The 18022-nt window shown below is 43.5% G+C and overlaps 2 protein-coding genes across 2 annotated transcripts in view; one reads left to right on the plus strand and one right to left on the minus strand.

Annotated features, from left to right (window-relative positions):
- Positions 1 to 7495, minus strand: part of GAS2 (growth arrest specific 2) — a 156904-nt gene extending 149409 nt beyond the window's left edge. Inside the window, exons 1-3 of the mRNA XM_043549147.1 lie at positions 7360 to 7495; positions 6443 to 6573; positions 1516 to 1646 (exon numbers count right to left, since the gene is read on the minus strand). The gene's annotated coding sequence lies outside the window, so the exon portion shown is untranslated. The remainder of the gene's footprint in view (positions 1 to 1515; positions 1647 to 6442; positions 6574 to 7359) is intronic.
- Positions 7458 to 10497, plus strand: FANCF (FA complementation group F). The gene has a single exon (XM_037899939.2). The coding sequence runs from the start codon at positions 7458 to 7460 to the stop codon at positions 8484 to 8486; it is 1029 nt and encodes a 342-aa protein (XP_037755867.1). The 3' UTR covers positions 8487 to 10497.
- The last annotated feature ends 7525 nt before the right edge of the window (positions 10498 to 18022 follow it).

Below are 18022 nucleotides of genomic sequence, written 5' to 3' on the forward strand. Positions count from 1 at the left end.
TTTCACAAGGTTTCATATGAATCTTTTGCTTGAATTTCAGGTTCAGACAAAGCATTAACAGTAACTCAAGCAAAATATAGGAGTTGTGAAACCATGCTGGTATGGGTCACTGAAAACTGGGTTTGGTTGGCTTGTTTCTCCTCTGGTTCTTTAATCAACAGCATCTTCTCATTCAACTACTCTCTGGAGGGCCCTACATCCTATCTATCAAAAGCCACTATAGAGGAGAAACTTTTCTCTTTAATACTGTTTAACACCATGGCTGCTGAATACTCTCACAGATGATTGTTCCTGTTTAAAATCTGACTTCAAAAATACATTAAGGATCTTTATTTAAAAAAATAAAAAGCCTGGATGTCTGTCTTGCCTGTTCTCCATCCTGCCTGCTTTTGCATGAACATTTAACATAAGAACTAAAACAACCCACTTATGGGCAGGCATTTACATCAAATGTACACATAGACATGCAGTGGAGCACCCAAAACATGCCTGGATCTGACACCTCTCTCTCTCTCTCTCTCTCTCTCTTTTTAATTAGGCACTAAAAATGGGCAAATACATCAGATCTACTATATACATAACATCCATGTGAAAGAAAACAAACAGGAAAAACGGCTTATAGACACATACATCCGTAAAGAAACTTGTAGATACAACTAATGAGTCACAATATCACAAACAGATGTTATATTAAACCAGATGATACTACTTTTTTCTTTAAAGAAAACAGATTTGAAACCATATTCCCAAGTGGTGCAAACAGACATAGCTCCAATTAAATCAATGAAATTATGCTGATTTACACCACCTGAGTATCTGACCCTTTGTTGTAAATCTAGGCAGTGGGGATAAGGGTATTATAGTGAAAGGTATTTTTAAGGCTGGGCATTGAGATAATAAGTTCTTTGGAATGCTTAAGAAAGCTACTACCACGCTTTTCCCCTCCAAAAAAAGAGAGAGAGAGAGAGAGAGAGAGAGAGCTCATGTACTATATCCGAATGATTTTCTTTTGGATATCCTTGTGGCTCCCTGTTCTCCCTAAGCAAAGTATTGAGCCTATAGGTTTTACACAACACGAAACGTAACCATATCCACAATGCTGACAATTACTGAAGCTGCCAAACCATAGAAAGGAGGCTTCCAACTCTAAAAGTCCTCCAGGAAAAAATATGTATACATGGAAAAGATAGTCAGTTTGACAAGAAGCAGCTTATGCTATTCTTGACCCACAGAAAATTCTTCATCTGCTGCACTGCATTTGATTATCGAATCACGCCAATATATCAGGCTGATCAGTGGGCTTCAGACTTATACTGGAAGGCCTCAAAAGATACTGCTAGGGCAGCCAGACACTAAAATGATAAACCTGGATGCCTTTTATAATATTAGCACCAAGGTATGGGAGATTAAGGTAGTTTTCTGAGTGGAGAGTGTGGAAAAGAGAATGTATGGTTAGGTAGCTGTCATGCTGGGGTCACTGCTTATTACACAAATCATAACTTGTCTCAGTGTTACCTTGTGCTCTTCTCATCTGTTGTATTTGTTATCTTCAGTCTTGGATTGCAAGCTCTTTGGATCAGGTTCTGTCTTTTCATTCTGTGTATATGTACAGTGCCTAGCATAAAGGAGGGGGCGTCTAGGTGCTTCTGCAACAAAAATAAATAACAATAGCTTATTACAAACCTGGGGGGAGAATTTGTCATCTGGGATCAACAGTTCAGGTTGGGAGGGACTTGTGTGAGGTGGAGGTTGGCATGTTGAGATTCAGAGTTCATAGTCAGGAAAAGTGAGGAGTTTTGGTTAGAGAGATGGGGCAAGTCAGCTGTACTTGCTACTAGTGCAAAAGAAGGGTTTGGAAGTTGGGAGGAGGTTCAGATTACAGGTGCTTACCACAGCAGGTGTGCAAGAAAGTTTTAGCGGCTTTAGGGTTTGTGCTGTGAGGTTCTTTTAGAGGTTCTGAGGAGATATGGCAACCAGGAAAAAGAGTTGGCTTGGGGGCACCTGTCACCCATTTTTATTAGAAAACCAACATGAGCCCCAAACCCCATAGATTTTCCATGATGTAAAAACAAATTTTATCAAACTGGCCTGTTGTAAATTAATGCCCATACATGGATACTAACTAACAAGCTAAGACACCTCTTTGTTGCCTTGATGGTCAGCATCCTCTCATGAAATTAACATGGCAATGTACAAGTACTGTCATTTCATCTAACTTTGCCTAAGAAGCAAAGTTGTGCATCTACAAGAGAAGTTCAGGTATCTCTTGGAGTACAATTATCTTAGCTTTGATAATTCAGATTTCAAGTTCAATTTACAACATCAGAGGAGAGCATGTGGAGCGGCTAAACATCTACTGATTGTTTTGGGGGCTCTTCTTGGTGCTCACCTGATATTAGTGAAATCCAAACAGACTGCATTTCCCATAATGCACCACAATCTCTCCCTGGGTTTGATCCACCATGTTGCATCATGGGAGTCTTTCCTGTGGTGGAATTAGTAACTGGAATCTCATGAAACACCATGACACCTCAGGCAGACACAGAGTTAAAAAACAGGACACAAAAAACCCAACAGGAAAAAAAAGTTTAGTTTTGGATCAACAAACTGAAACAAAACATTTCATTTCAGGAATGTCAAAATGTTTCATTTCAATTAAAAATGTCAGTATTTTGACTTTTGATCCCAGTCTGGGACAAAATCAAACGTTAAAATACCAGAATTTTGCATAGGCTGGAAATTTCATTTTTCAATCAGCTCTATAGAGGCCTGTTAGAAATCCCATCCATTTCCCTTTACATGCAGGAATGTTCTAGATTTCTTAGGGCTTTGTCCAATGCAGTCATATGTTCACAGCCTGTTTTTGTTAGGGTCCTGGTGCTGCAAATGTGATTATTTGATTTCTTTCAAGTGAAATTTACAGGCACATTTATGTTATATAAACATGTACATTTCATCCAATAAGACTAAGATCAGAAACCCTCAAAGATTTCCTATGAGAAATTCCTGAAGGGAACTTTCTCGTTTATTTCTGCTGTGGTGCAGACAAACCTCCAAAATAAATCCTTCATTAAAATATACATGGACCTAAAACGTAGTGAAATTGCTCACTTTAGAGACGATAACACCTATTGCAAGAGAGACTGTGTTAATACTAACATCCTGACCAAATTCCAATTCACATAACTGTTTTCTGACTACCAAAACTTCCACCTGTAGTTTCACCTGAATGCAGTATTCCCCACTTCATATCTTAAACTGTTGTGTTGTATTTGTCGCTGTGTGCTGTTGAATGGTTGACACATTTTACCTGAGGAATGACTGCATTTCAGCAGCGAATGAAGTACAATATGCTTTTCAATCTTTTGGAATAAAAGATGATATGTAAACAAACTATTATTAACATTAATATCAATTGTGGTGGGTGTGTACCGCACATATGTAATGAAATAGTTAATTGGAGAGAGGGAACAATTAGTGTACCTGGTTGCACCTGAAGGGTGAGCTAGGCCCAACTGAAGATGAAGTCCAGCTGAGGGATGATCTGGGTGGTGAACATAAAGGGAAGAAGCCCAGATATAAAAAGGGCTGTAGGGAGTAATCCTTCTTTGAATCCTAGAGAATAGAAAAAAGGCCTAGGGAGGGAGAATAAGACTGTCTAAAAGAAGGCCAAGGTAGGAAGAAGTCAAGGGAGATAGCGAGGCCTCTGAAGGAGCAGATCTTAGCTGCTTACCCACAGGGTCCCTGAATGGCACCCCAGAGGGATGGGAGAGTGGGTGAGCATGCCTGTATTCCCCTACTGGATCGCTGGAAAGATGATGTGGAAACACTATGAGAAGAGGGAGAAGGAATACTGAGTGCAAAGCTTCTCCTCCAGGGAGAAAGTTCTAGGAGGTGTTGCTCTACCGAACAGTGAGAGAACAATGCTGCAGAGCCTGGATCGGAGCAAACAGTTATGTCTGAGTTTAGTTTAGTGGATCCTTAGCTTACCTTAGAAGGAGTAAGACTAAATGTGAGCTGGCTGGAGGGTGAGTCATGAGAGGAGGTAGACCGGGGTGGCCAACCTGTGCCTCTGGAGCCACATACAGCTCTTCAGAAGTTAATATGTGGTTCCTTGTGTAGGCACTGGCTCCAGGACTGGAGCTACAGGCACCAACTTTCCAATAGGCCAGGGGGTGCTCACTGATTAACTCCTGGTTCTGCCACAGGCCCGGCCCCTTCTCCTCCCTTCCTGCCCCTTCCCCTGAGCCTGCTGTGCCCTCCCTCCTACCCCCCAAAACCTCCTGCACACTACAAAATAGCTGATCAGGAGGTGTGGGTAGGGAGGGGAAGGCGCTGATTGGCGGGGCTGCCGGTGGGTGGGAGGCACTGGGGATGCAGGGCTGCTGATGTATTACTGTGGCTCTTTGGCAATGTACATTGGTAAATTCTGGCTCCTTCACAGGCTCAGGTTGGCCACCCCTGAGGTAGACCCTTAGAGAGCTAGAGCAGCTGTTGGCAGGGAGCTTGCTGAGGAGAGTCTGCTAGGCCATGCCCAGCCAGAAGGGCATATGCTAACAGTGGGTCCACTCAGCAACAAATTCATTACAATAGTATTGTGGAAATCTAGGGACCTGTGGCCCTCAGGAGAAAATATGCAGTTAATTCTGAACTGAAAGTCTATTCTAAGACTTTTAAACTCCAGTGCTTTCAGAGGGTGTGTTGTGGGTGTGTTTTTTTGTTTTGTTTTTTTAGGATTGAAGGACTCATTCCAACTATCTAGTCTGATCCGTTGGCTAACACAGGCCATAAAACTTCACCCAGGAATACCCCCATTGAGTCCATATCTTTTAGAAAGACCTCAGTCTTGATTTTAAAGATGCCTACTGATGGGCAATCCACCCCATCCTTTCATAAGTTGTTCCAGTGGGTAAGCACCCTCACTGTTAAACACACAAATAAGAACATTCTTTATTTATTTTTTAAGTCAGCACATTAGGAGGGGGAAGAGGTTAGGGGCACTAAAACCCAACTATCTTCCTCATCAGTTCCAAGAATAATTCTGACTTGGCAGTGATGATGAGCATCTGCTCTCTGTTCTTTACTTCAGGGGAGGGAGGAGAGAATAGCTCTGGCAGTGGGGGGCCTAGTGAGGACAGGAGCTTCACTGGCTCTGAGTGAGTCTAGAGTAGTACTCAGGAAAGGATGGCTCCTCTTTTGTACAGAACTATTTAAGGTAGCCTAGGAGAGGGGAAAAACAGGAGGAACTGAGAACCAACAACCATCTATGGTTCCCCAATTCTCTGCTTCAGTCGGGGTTAGAGCAGCTTGTGGAAATGTTCTAATTTGCACCACTGTAAACAGTCTCTTAGGGACCAAACACTGTCTAGGGACAATCAAAATGCAGTACACTCCAGCTGCTTCCCCTTTCTCCTCCCAACATACCCCTTTGTGCGTGCAGCTTCCAGGAGGAGTCAGAGCTTGCTATGCTATCTGAAGGCCTGCTGGGAACTTCCAGGTGGTTTGTGCTCCCTTTGTACCACTCAGGTGATATAAAGGGAAGAGAACAAGGCAGAAAACTTGCCACAGAGCATTGACCTTCCTTCAATTATATATGCGGCCCTCAAGCTAAGAAGTTCTACACTAGTGCTCTATGCTATCATTTGGCGCTTCATAGCAGCAATGAAGATAAAATTGATGATTCTAATGCAAAAGCATAGGCCTCTGCGACTTGACCTAAAGAAGAATTGCTACAGATAAATTATGCAAATAACAGTGGGAGCTGGTCCTAGCACCAGGAGACATGGAAGTAAGCATATGCCATGTGGATGAGTGGGGGCTTGGAATTGGACAAACAGTGCTGTGAACTCTCACAATTTTGACCCCTGCTGTAGGTGGTTTCATGAGCATGTGATAAATTTCCAGCCAACTCTCATCCACTTTGCCAGTCTTTCAGAAGTAACATGCCAAATTAAGTGCTACTGTAACCCATACTAATAGAGTGACTCTGGATCATCCTCTACTGGCTAGACAACATATAGACCAGGAGTTCTCAAACTGGGGGTTGGAACCCCTCAAGGGGTCATGAGGTTATTACATGGGGGGTCGTGAGCTGTCAGCCTCCACCTCAAATCCCACTTTGCATCCAGCATTTATAATGGTGTTAAATATACTAAAAAGTGTTTTTAATTTATAAGGGGGTGTCACACTCAGAGGCTTGCTATGTGAAAGGGGTCACCACTACAAAAGTTTGTGAACTACCTATATAAATATTTATGACAGCTGCTGCTTGCATGCTAATACATCTGGCTCTTCAGCTCAAGTACTAGAGGCTTATGCTTTTATACTAAGGGTGAGGGCTCTGTCCCCGCAGATGACCCAAATAGGAGAATTGCTACATTTGGATATGCTGATTGTAACCACTAGACCACAATTTGGTACCAGAACCAGAACAGAAACCAACCTGATGCCTGGCATTCCACTGCAGTATCACAGATAGTCGTGGAACTCACTTGCAATGTGTGTATTGTGGTCCAGCCCAACCCTGGAGAGACATAGTGGGTAGCAGCATGAGTGCTATGTCTCTATTTATTCCTATAGGTGAAAAGGAGAGGTCTCTGATTAGTATTGATAACCCTCAATCATGAATCAGCCTGCCCAAAATCATGATTGTGTAAACCTCATCATAATTTAAAAACAATTTGGGGATTATTACTTATTGTTTTTTGTCGTTAGAGTGATTCTGATGACATTTTCAACATTTTTCTCCACAACTGTAAGAGCTAGAAACTTTTTTAAAATGAAAGCTGAGCCACACTTAATCACAGGATTATAGCAAATAGGGACTTAAACAAATGCTACAGAGCTAACCACTAGAGCTGGAATCACTGTGTAGCTGTGGATGTGAAGACTGTGGGTTCAAACGCTGCAGAGTAAAATCTATATATGTCAAAGTTAGTGTTAAACTCCTGGTGTAATTGTGGGGATTATTGTATATTGTACTTCAACGGTGTGGTCATATTTTATTTTGGTGTTGCAGTCACAGCAGTTGCACTGTGGTTAAAGGGAGCTGTCCCTCTAACTACAGGTCACTTTATAGCAGGGCTGTTGGAAGATGCCTGAGAAGGGCAGGTCTGTACTGCAAGCGGGGGTGTGACTGCAGGCTGGCTAGCGAGATGGGTGCTCCGAGCAGCGCTGCACACAGGCACTATAGGCCGAAACAGTCACCCCGGCCTGCGCCACTCTCGCCGCTCTGCCTAGCTTTGACCCAGCCTGCTCAAACAACGCTCCCTGACTCCCGAGGCCTTCCCCAGCGATCTAGCGGAAGTCAATTGGCAGGGGACTGACATCACTATCAGCCAATGGGATTGCAGAGCTCACCTCAAGCGGGTTCCCATTGGGCTACCTCACGGGCGGAAGGTAGAGCCGCTGCTCAAACTTGCGGCGGGAAGCGCCGGGGGTCCGGGCGAGCCGTCGCCATGGAGACGCTGTTGTGGCAGGTGGAGCAGCTGCCCGGGCTCCTGGCCGTGTCCCGCTCGGGGCAGGTCCGGGACTGGGACCCGCCAACCCTGGACAGAGCCCTGCAGTGGGGCCGCTACTTCCAGCACCTGCACGGCCGCTTCCGCGCCCAGCCCCGGCTCCGGGCCGCCCTGGGGCAGCGGCTCCGCCGAGGGCAGCAGGGGCCGCCGCTAGGCTTCGGACACCTGGGGCGCTGCCCGGAGCTGCTGGGCCTAGCGCTGCTGGGCAACCGGGCGCTGCCGCCCGCCGCCTGCCACCGCCTCCTGCGGAGCTTGCTGCTGCCGCCCAGCGGCCAGGCTACCCCGGGGCCCTGCAGCCTCGGCCTCCTGGCCCGGCGCAGGGCCGCCGTCCAGCTGCTGCCGCCTCCCAGCTCCGCCCCGACGCGCCCTGGGGAGCGGGAGCCGCAGCTGCGGACCGAAGCCCAGCTGCTGCTGTCCCGGCTGCAGGAAGACGAGGAGGAGCAGGGGCCGGCGGGTGTCCTGGAGCAGCTGCCCGGGCCTAGGGTCTACCGGGTGCTTGCGGCGCTGCTGCTGGAGCAGGCCGGGGACGACGCTGGCAGAGAGGGGGCCAGGCCGGCTGCGGCGGTGCTCTCCTGGCTGCTCGGGGACCCAGGCCGGCTCTCCGACTTCTGCCGCCTCCTGCCGGGCTCCCTCCTGGTTGCCCTTTCTGCCCGATACCCCCAGCTGGGCACCCCTTACTTGCATCTCCTTACCAGCTGGGGCAGCCGCCTGCGCTACGATCCCCTGCGCGGCCAGTGGGCCAGCAGCCGCTGCCCCGGTGAGGACGAGCTCTCCTGGGAAGAGCTGCGCGAGCGCTTCAGCTGCTTCATGAGGGGACCTGCCCCGCTCCGAGAGGCTGCCCTGGCTTCTCTGAAAAACCTGAAGACCCAGGATGGAGACTTCGAAGTCTGCGGCCTGAGTGTCTGGACTGACCTGTTGCTGGAGATGGAGGCACCTCTCGAAAGAGAGGACTGGACTCTAGAGCGTTAGCCCAGAGGAGGAGAGGACTGGGGCATTAAATAGGTTTCATAGGAAATTCAATGGCCTGAAATCCAAAAAAACGGAGTAACTTTCTTTTCTCCGTAACTAACACCAAAGCCAACTGGATTATACCTTGTTTGGAGTGAAAAGGCAACTTTGTGATCAGATTGCATGCCATAATATTTAAGTAAGTTAGCAAAGAGTACCTAAGGGACCTGGTTCTGCTCTTGCACATCCTGGTGTAAACCTGGACTGACTTCTCCCCACAGGAGTTACCCATATAAAATCTGTGTAAATGAGCTCAGAATCAGGCCCCTTACATCTAGTCAAGTTGTTCCCAGTTAACTTTCTCTTACACTGAGAACAAGTTGCCTAGGAATCTTCTTCTTTCCTCTTATGTCTTTGCCAGCTCTGATATTCCCCAATACTTATGGTTGGGCTATTTGGTTTAAGGGTACGCTTAATTCTGCAGATCACTAACAGGAAATGCTTCCATCCCCTATTAGCACTATTGCTACAAAAGTAAAGTGTGCAAATACCTTAAAATGCAGAGGAAACTAGCTTAACTTTCTCTGTGTTGAAAAGTTAGAAGTTGAACTGTTCATTGCTGTGGGTACAGTCTGTTGACATTTGTTTCTAGTAGCTGCAGAGTACAAAAAGGGGGAAAATGACTTTTTTTGTCTCACCTTTTTAGGATGCTCATAATTCCCAGTTAAATGTATTCTTTGCTATCATCTTGTCTTCCATTGGTGGTTTATTTTTGTTTTTTTCCCCTTCATGCTTTGAAATATGCTAGGTACAATGTGGGTAGGGGTGCAGAGGTCAGAGGAGATTTCATGCCCAATGGGAAAGAGTCCAGAAAGCATACATAAAGCCTGCTGATTTGATCTTTTATCAATCACCCTGTGGCATGTTTGTTACTATATTGCAGTGGAAACTTCATTTTTCTATCCTTTGTTTGTAACTATGAATGGATACTCAGTAGCTTAGCTTTTTGTTGAGTTTTTTTCATCAAACTGGAAATACCAGTAGAAATACCTTATTGCAAATGGGTTGGGCAACAGACTTCTTCTTTCCCTCCTAGATGATTACTGAAGAACCTGCTTGTCTTAATTGTCTTTATTAAATTGTGACTTAGAGATTGTGATCAATGTGGGAAAATAATTACTGGTCAGGATTTGCTAAATGAAGGCTAGATGTGGAAACTGACCAGGAACTATAAAATGGGCATTATCCTAACACAAAAGCAACTGGCTCCTGCAGTTTACTGTGAAAAATCGAGGTTAACTGCTCACTTTTTAAAATAAAACATTTTATTACACAAAGCGAGACGTGGGACGTTACAGGTATGAACGTGGAAGGTTTTTGACCTACAGCCTCAATATACTTCTGAGCTTTGATGCTAACTGCACATAAAAATAAACAGTAAATCTGTTTTGCAAAACAATTGAAATACTGTATGACGATGATACAGGGCCAAATCATGACCCCTCTACATCTGTGGGTGAGCAGTTAATTGATGGGACTACGAGGTAATGTTACTACTTCGGTGGGTGACTGCTCATCAGTGGACCATAAAGGGGGGAATCATAATCTGGCCCATTGTGAGCAACTGTTAAGAGTGCATCAGCAAAATGACACCTTCATTAAGATATTTGATTGCTTTAGATTGTTTAAAAGCACTATGTAAATGGAATATGCCAGAATCCTTAAAATTGTTCTAAATCAGCAAGTCTAGTCTAATCTGAGAGCAAATTTGTATGGGCAAATTATAAACCTATGAAAATAGGAAACTATACTATAAACTCCTTAATTAAAAGACCCTTCCTTATTATAGTGATAGTAGATGATTTGGAGCAGAAGCTCCTTCTCAGTGAAGCTTGAGTCCTCTAGTTACACTGAGTTCATCTTCAACCCAATGTGGCCCATTAAAGCAAGGAATTTCTGCTGCCAGAACATTCAGGCCCCTGCATATCACCCACTTAATGAGGTTCTTACAGAGGTGTGTTGTTGTTTGTTTGTTTTTTTTAATCAAAACTGAACATCTAAGCCTGTTTCTTTTGTTGCCTTACTGACATTTTGCAGAATACACATAAATTTCAAAGCACAAATAAAATACACAATAAATTATTCAAATAAAATGCCATTGAGACTTTTGGTAAATTACAGGAACCCTAGCATTCCTTTGCTGTTCTACAAAATGTTTGCAAATATTCTGTTGCTGTGGAAATCTTATTCCTTAACCTCATATTTGATCATTTAACAATCCTACTTATCAGACAGTATGATGAAAACCCAAACTGTTTGCAATGGGAATTATAATTAGCAAATATTTTCTGTTCGTGTTTTAACTTGAGATCTACTATAGGTCATTATACATATTGAATCTATTTCCCTAAGTTAAGTATCCTCACACCTTCTTGTCAACTGTCTAAATGGGCCATCTTGATTATCACTACAAAAGTTTTTTTTTCTCCTGCTGATAATAGCTCATCTTAACTAATTAGCCTCTCACAGTTTGTATGGCAACTTCCAACTTATCTGTATGTGTGTGTATATATATATCTTCTTACTATATGTTCCATTCTATGCATCTGATGAAGTGGGCTGTAGCCCACAAAAGCTTATGCTCTAATAAATCTGTTAGTCTCTAAGGTGCCACAAGTACTCCTGTTCTTTTTGCGGATACAGACTAACATGGCTGCTACTCTGAAAACTATAGCTAATGTAATTTCTCTCTTCTAGTTCCACTCCCCTTAAACTCATCACAAACTAGTGAAGTAGTAAATATGTATATCAGGCTCCTACTTCTGCTTTCTCAGCCTGTTGTATCAAGTTTTATCCTGTATTTTCATACCTTGTTGGTATGCTTCTTGCTGTTACACAGGGAAAGAATACTATGGCACCAAATCTCCACTTTGTACTTTATCTCTTGGTAAGTGAAGCTGCTACCTTTTCCAGAGTCTTACTGAATTATCTTGGAATTTCAAACAATACCCTGGATGGGAATAATTTGTTGCTACCAATAGTGCAGCATGTGCAACATGTAGATCAGTGATACTCATACTTAGGCTCATGAGCCGCAAGTGGCTCTTTAATGTATCTCCTGCAGGTCTTTGCAGTGTTGAGTCCGGTTCTGTTCAATATCTTCTTCAATGATTTAGATAATGGCATAGAGCGGGGTAGGCAAACTGTGGCCCGCCAGCCAGATCTGGCCCGTCAAGGCTTTGGATCCAGCCTGCGGGATTGCCACCCCTGTGGCGCTGCAGGCCCAGCACCGCTCCCAAAAGCAGCTGGCACTATGTCCCTGCAGCCACTGGGGGGGGGGGGGGGCAGAGGGCTCTGCAAGCTGCCCTTGCCTGGAGGCACCACACCCCGCAGCTCCTATTGGCCAGGAATGGGGAACCGCAGCCAATGGGAACTTAGGGGGAGGTACCCACTGGCAAGGGCAGCGTGCGGAGCCCTCTGCTCCAACTCCCCCAGGGGCCACAGGGACGTGGTGCCAGCCACTTTCAGGAGCAGCGTGGGGCCAGGGAAGGCAAATAGGGAGCCTGCCCTGGCCCCAGTGTGCGCCACTGCCACCCCAGAGCTGCTCCAAGTAAGCGGTGCGGGGCTGGAGCCCACACCTCAAACACCTCCTGCACCTCAACCCCCTCCCCTGAGCCCCCTGCTGCACCTCACACCCCTCCTGCACCCCTCCCCTGAGCCCCCTCCTGCACCTCAACCCCCTACCTTGAGCCCCCCCTGCACTCCACACCCCCTCCTGTACCCCAACCCCTTGCCCTGAGCCCCCTTGTACACACCCCACCCACACCCTGCACTCCCTCCTGCACCCCAATTCCTGCCCCAGCTTTACATTCATCGCCCTGCATGCAATTTTTCCACCCAGATGTGGCCCTTGGGCCAAAAAGTTTGCGGGTGATACCAAGCTAGGAGGGGTTGCAAGTGCTTTGGAGGATAGGATTAAAATTAAAAATGATCTAGACAAACTGGAGAAATGGTCTGAAGTAAATAGGATGAAATGTCAATAAGGATAAATGCGAAGTACTCCACTTAGGAAAGAACAATCAGTTATACACATATAAAATGGGAAATGACTGCCTAGGAAGGAGTACTGTGGAAAGGGATCTGAGGGCCAGAGTGGATCACAAGCTAAATATGAGTCAACAGTGTAACGCTGTTGCAAAAAGAAGCGAACATTCTGGGATGTATTAGCAGGAGTGTTGCAAGCAAGACACGAGAAGTAATTCTTCCTCCTTACTCAATGCTGATTAGACCTCAATTGGAGTATTCTGTCTAGTTCTGGGTGCCACATTTCAGTAAAGATGTGGACAAATTGGAGAAAGTCCATAGAAGAGCAACAAAAATGATAGAAGGTCTAGAAAACATGACCTGTGAGGGAAGATTGAAAAAATTGGGTTTGTTTAGTCTGGAGAAGAGACGACTGAGAGGGGACATGATAACAGTTTTCAGGTACGTAAAAGGTTGTTACAAGGAGGAGGAAGAAAAATTGTTCTTAACCTCTAAGGACAGGACAAGAAGCAATGGGCTTAATTTGCAGCAAGTACAGTTTAGGCTGGACATTAGGAAAAACTTCCTAACTGTCAGAGTAGTTAAGCACTGGAATAAATTGCGTATGGAGGTGGTGGAATCTCCATCACTGGGGATTTTTAAGAGCCGGTTAGGCAAACACTTGTCAGGGATAGTCTAGATAATACTTAGTCCTGCCTTGAGTGCAGGGGACTGGACTAGATGACCTCTCGAGGTCCTTTCCAGTTCTATGATTCTATCATATTAAAACTGTATGATTATTAACCATTCAGGATGCTTTGACTGTTTATTAATCAACTGTAGTTGAAAATAATACTTCGTCAGTCATTTTGCTGTGAGAAATATATAGTAAGTTAAACAATGAATTCACACTACTGTGGTTCTTATGGGTAATATTGATTGCTTATTTGGCTTCTGAACCACTGAGGTCTGATTATCACTGATCTAGATGTTGCTTTACGTGATGTAATTTTATTCTATTTCTAAACAGTGGTAATTGTATACTTTAATTTTTGGAGTATTTTCCTATGTTATATGGCATCGAGTGTACTACCTGTGAGTTTATTTTTCCTTTGCCTTCCAACCCCAAGAGGAGTCATAAGTTCCAATTACATATTAAAGAATCTGTCATCCTGAAACATGTTTAAAATAACACCTAAGATTCATCTAGCTGGAAGAAATAAGAGGCCACTGGCACCTTACGTAAGGGCCATCACAGGTGAAAATCCACCAATGACCACAACAGTGGGAATTTTAACCAAAAAATTTTAGTGTATATAAGATCAATATCTGTTTTAAATTTACTCTTTAAGTAGCTAATATTGTCCTAATTCTTTTTATCATGTTTGACTGCATTTTCCTTTTGATCTAGTTTATGTGCAGCTGAACTGGGTCTGATCAGCCTTTTGTGTGGGATTTTTGTTTTGCCCTTCACATAAGGAGTAAGAAGTCATATGAACTGCCCTGATGGAAAATGCAAGGCAGTACAACAAAGAGATAGAAAATGACAGGGCTAAAAGCATCTGTGTACAGCTTTATATTGCATGAAGTGCCTTTCTTTTGATAGACATATAAAATGTGTTAGCATTTGAACAAACTGCCTCTGTGTATTCACAAAAACTTTAGAAAATTAACAGGTAGCATTTAAAATTGATGAAAGTAGCATTTTCTTGATGCTGAAGGTCATATAAACATCTTGAGAATCACGTGCATAGAAGTGTGGGGAAATGGGCCACGTTGTAATGGTTAATACAGTGTGCATTACACTTTGCTTTCTAAAAAGTTGTTAAATGAACAATATATTTGGGTAATAAAGAATGTCCATGTTGTGAACATTTATTCTTATTTCTACTATCTATTGATTGAAGTTATTTTTAATCAAATTATGGCTCCTATTGCCTTCCAAGTCTGTGACATAGGTATGGTCGGAATAGGCAACTCCTATCATTGCTGTTTGACCTTGGTTAGTTAGTTCCTCACTTGGTTTTCTCCATCTGTAAAATGGGGATACTATTTAACTAGCTGTTGGGAGGACTTTCAAGAGTGGGGGTTGGCTGGAGGGGAAACCAAACATCATCTTTGAAAGTAGAGTAATTTTACCACCAGGCTAAACTAATTTTGATTGATTTCTGCACACGTTGGCCACTAGATGGTGCTTATATTATTTTAGGAATTAAACAAATACTGAGAAGTAGAAGGGGCGGAAAAACAGTACTGGGCTAACGTGGGTTAGTCACCCTGAGGAACAGTGGAAATTTTGTTTGGAATTGTTTCAGAGTAGCAGCCGTGTTAGTCTGTATCTGCAAAAAGAAAAGGAGTATTTGTGGCACCTTAGAGACTAACAAATTTATTTGAGCACAAGCTTTCATGAGCTACAGCTCACTTCATCGGATGCATGCAGTGGAGAATACAATGGGGAGATTTTATTGCAGATTCTGCCTGATCATTTCCTTCTCTGAGGGATGAAAAGGAGGTGCCCCCACTCACACAATTTGGACACCCCTTCTGTATCCTGAAATGTCTGTGCCTATCTGTGAGCAGATCAGATTTATCCTTCTTTACTTGTACTTTTTGGATTGCTGACACTCCACTGTGCCCTCAGTGGGGGCTGATGACTATTCAGTAGGTCATAGAATAAAACATTTATTCCTTTACTGAAGTCAATAGGGAGTTCTGTTATTGACTAGCGATTGGATCAGGTCTTTATCACTGACATCATTGATCATTAAATTGCACTTGGAATCCTTGCCCCCTCTCTTTTTGGGTCACAGAGAGGCAAATAAAGACGTAAGAAATGGACAAAGATGCTGTCATCCTACAGCAGCTGTTTGTCTGGAACATCCACAAAGGAGTTTCTGCAATGTCAAGTATGGAATCAAGAGGCAGAGTAGCCATTTGCCTTGTTCTTGATTTGTTGCTCTTAGTTAATTTAGAAACATGTAAAATGGAACCACCAACTCAGGAAAGGGACTAGACAGATCAGTGATGATCTCTGCTTAATGTGCAGGTGTTGTCAAAAAAGCAAGCAAGATGTTAAGATGCATAAGGAATGAGACAGAGAATACAGAAAATATACCACTACATCAATCAGGGCTGAAGCCTCGTTTGAAATACTGTGTGTGGTAGTGGCCACTCCATTTCAAACAGGATATTAGAGAACTAGAGAGGATCCAGAGAAAGTCAGCACAAATGATGAGCATGGAAAAACAACTTTCATAGCGGGCAATTGGGATTGTTTACCTGTGGAGCCAAAAACTAATATAAGTATATAATGAATCGGGGAAGGCAAACAGGGAGCTTTTGTTCTCCCAGTCTGACAATACACTATGGGATGCTAAACAAATTAAAAGGTGTCAAATTCAAAACGGTTACAAGGAAATAACTTCACACAGGGCATAATTTGTTTGAGGGACTAATTGCCACGGGATGTCATTGAGGACAAGAATTAGCTAGATTTAAAAAGATTAACATTTATATGGATAAGAAGAATATTCAGAATTGTAGCTGATGTTGAGAGGGATATTAAACCTTTATTTTTCCGGGTTTAAAACAATCTCTAGCTAATAGGGATTAGAATTGTCCCCCATCTGCCTATTGCAGGGTTCTTGTACCTTCTGAAGCATGTGATGCTGGCCACTGTCAGAGAACAGAATACTGACCTAGACCTCACGTTTGAGCCATTATGATAACTCCTGTGATACAGAAAGGAGTAAGTGGTCCTTAATGGCTAAAAAGTATAAAGAACATGAGTTTAAACTGTATCCAGACCTTGCTGTATTTTGCAGCTGTGAAATTTACTATTAAGTCTGTTCCTTGCCACAAAATTATGCTCCAGAATTGAAGCTTTCACTTAAAACTTTTTCTAGCCCTATGATAGCATAAAAAGGTTTGGAGCATAAACAAACTGTAAACCAATGCAGTGGTGTCTTCCTAAATCTATAGTTATCCTAAAATGATAGGATCTTCCGTTGCCAGAGTCAAAGCAACTTTTTTCTCCAGTGATAGGTAGTTGGAGAATTCATGATATGGATGCAAATATTTGGAAAGAGCTGTTTAGAAAAGTTCAGAAAAGCCAGTATTTCTTTAGTACAGCTGAATGAAACTACAGATTATCTTCTGCACAACTTTTACCATTTGATCAGTATGGATCCTTCCCACTCATACATGTTTTGAATTCTGTTTCGCAGTCCACTGAGAGCATGTGCAACAGGGGAACAAAATTATTTGAAGTATTCCAACTATCAGATCTTGTAGATGGATTAACATTACTGTATTGGTATTTGTGCTGAGACTATAACTCAGAAGTGTTAGAGCAAGTTTTCTTTTAATCTAATCACTTTAGACACATCCTCTCTGTCTTGTTGCACTTGTGTGTTGTTTCTAGGATCTGGCTGGCATGTAGTTATGCAAAGAAGACTACATAGTTTCCAGGCCTCCACCTAAGTGAATATGTTTTCAATGTGTTTGAGTCTAAGTAGCCTCAGTGAAGCATTTGGTCAGTTTCTTGAGAAAGGACTATTCTCAGTAAGTACCCAATCAAGAAACACTTAACTGACAATGGACTTTGGGAGATGCCAATCCACATCTGAGCTTTCCTGAGCATGTTCAAACTAACATGTTTGTAAACAATGGCGTCAACCTGCAAAAAGTTGAATCATTCGTGGACATGTGACTTGTCCAGGTGGCTACAAACTCCATCTTGTTGCTGTGATTTTGCCCAGGAGAGCAAAGGGGTTTCCGCGCACAAAAGAATATAAAAGGCCCTGGAAACCCCTTCATTTTGTCTTCAGCTGGCTCAAAGAAACTGGAACAAAGGACAGTAACTACGGGGCGTGAGTGATTGCTGGACCCAGACTAGGAAGGAGTCCAGTCTGTGAAAGAAGCTTATTGGAACATCTCTGGGCGTGAGATTTCATCTGTAATCAATTTCTTAATGTATTAAGCTTAGATTTGTGTGTTTTTGTTTTATTTTGCTTGGTAACTTGCTTTGTTCTGTCTGTTATTATTTGGAACCACTTAAATCCTACTTTTTATATTTAATAAAATCACTGTTGCTTATTGTTGAACCCAGAGTTAGTGACGAATACCTGGGGGAGCAAACAGCTGTGCATATCTCTCTATCAGTGTTATAGAGGGCGGACAATTTATGAGCTTACCCTGTATAAGCTTTATACAGAGTAAAACACATGTATTTGGGGTTTGGATCCCATTGGGAACTGGGTATCTGGATGCTGGAGACAGGAATACTGGCTAAGTGGTTTTCAGTTAAAGCCTGCAGCTTTGGGAGATGTGGTTCAGACCTGGGTCTGTGTTTGCAGCAGGCTAGCGTATCTGGCTCAACAAGGCAGGGTTCTGAAGTCCCAAGCTGGCAGGGAAATGGGCTCAGAGGTAGTCTCAGCACATCAGGTGGCAATACCAAGGGGGTCTCTGTGACCCAACCTGTAAGTTACCAAGCAAAATAAAACAAAAACACGCAAGTCTAAGCCTAATACATT

This window comes from Chelonia mydas, chromosome 6 (assembly GCF_015237465.2).
Source record: "Chelonia mydas isolate rCheMyd1 chromosome 6, rCheMyd1.pri.v2, whole genome shotgun sequence".
Lineage (NCBI taxonomy): Eukaryota > Metazoa > Chordata > Testudines > Cheloniidae > Chelonia > Chelonia mydas.